This window comes from Theobroma umbraticum, unplaced genomic scaffold (assembly GCF_002168275.2).
Source record: "Theobroma umbraticum cultivar Fairchild unplaced genomic scaffold, ASM216827v3 scaffold_55.0, whole genome shotgun sequence".
Taxonomy (NCBI): Eukaryota; Viridiplantae; Streptophyta; class Magnoliopsida; order Malvales; family Malvaceae; genus Theobroma; species Theobroma umbraticum.
In genome coordinates, this window is record NW_018397270.1 from 3,152,814 (window position 1) to 3,153,851 (window position 1,038).

At 41.8% G+C, this 1,038-nt stretch overlaps 1 protein-coding gene across 1 annotated transcript in view; it reads right to left on the reverse strand.

Moving 5' to 3' along the window:
* Positions 1 to 5: 5 nt before the first annotated feature.
* Positions 6 to 1,038, reverse strand: part of LOC149526545 (uncharacterized) — a gene marked incomplete at both ends in the record, with an annotated part of 3,846 nt that continues 2,813 nt past the window's right edge. The window contains 1 exon segment of the mRNA XM_089785289.1: positions 6 to 1,038. This exon segment is cut by the window's right edge and continues 103 nt beyond it. Coding sequence (XP_089641415.1) covers positions 6 to 1,038 — 1,033 coding nt within the window.

Below are 1,038 nucleotides of genomic sequence, written 5' to 3' on the forward strand. Positions count from 1 at the left end.
TGTTTTCCTTTGTCCCTTTTGCACCTTTTCTTTAGCACCGGACAGTCCCAAATAGTTAGCTGCGAAAGCGAGGGAAGCATTTCCTTTCGGGGAATGGATTTGAGCTTTGGGCAACCGTACATCACCAAAGATTGAAGAGAGGTGAGGTTTTGAAAGCCGTTGGAGGATAGCTTTCTTACATTTTTGAAATTGCCGATAGTAAGATCGATCAGAGAAGGGGGCAGCTTCATTCCAATCTCCTCTTGAGAAAACGACGCCGCATCTGTGCAATTACTACCATTAATGTGGAGATATGTAAGAAAGGTGAGTCTATGCAATCCCCATTCCATTACTGCCTTACTAATATTGGGGTCATCAATGGAAAGGGAAGTTAGGTTGGTAGGGAAACCCCTTTCTCCGATGGAATTTTGCACCCTTGGACATGCCCATATGATTAACACTTGAAGATGGTGGAGGTTGGGCAGAGCTTCTGGGAGACGAACAAGATTTGGACAATCCCATAGACAAATATGTTGAAGACGACTGAGTTTGTCCAGTCCTTGGGGTAAATGTTTAATATTTCTACAGCCCCAGAGTGAAATAGATTCAAGACAAGTATTATCCCCAATTTCCCGTGCTAAACATTCAAGCTCTGGACACAGTAAAACATCCAACTTCTTAAGCTGCACGGGTAACTTACCACTCCATGCTAATGATTTTAGAGCTTCGCATTCTCTAATTTCAAGAGATTGAAGAAGAGATGTGCTACTGAAATTGATATTCTCCTTGTCCTCCAGAAAACATTCCAAATTCTCACAACTCAAAATGCACAAAGTCCTAAGTGTTGGAGGCAAGTTGTCCGTTGAAAGTGAAACCAATTTCGGGCACTTTACGATCTCTAAGTTTGTGAGACATGTAAGGTTGTGAAAGGTTTTTGATAATCTCTCTAACCCTTGACAATCTCCTATTCTCACATATTCAATGTTGCACGGTATTTCTAATTGTAAAAGCTCTTCTTTTTCCTCCTCCTTTGCCCCTCCTCCTATACACACAACTTGC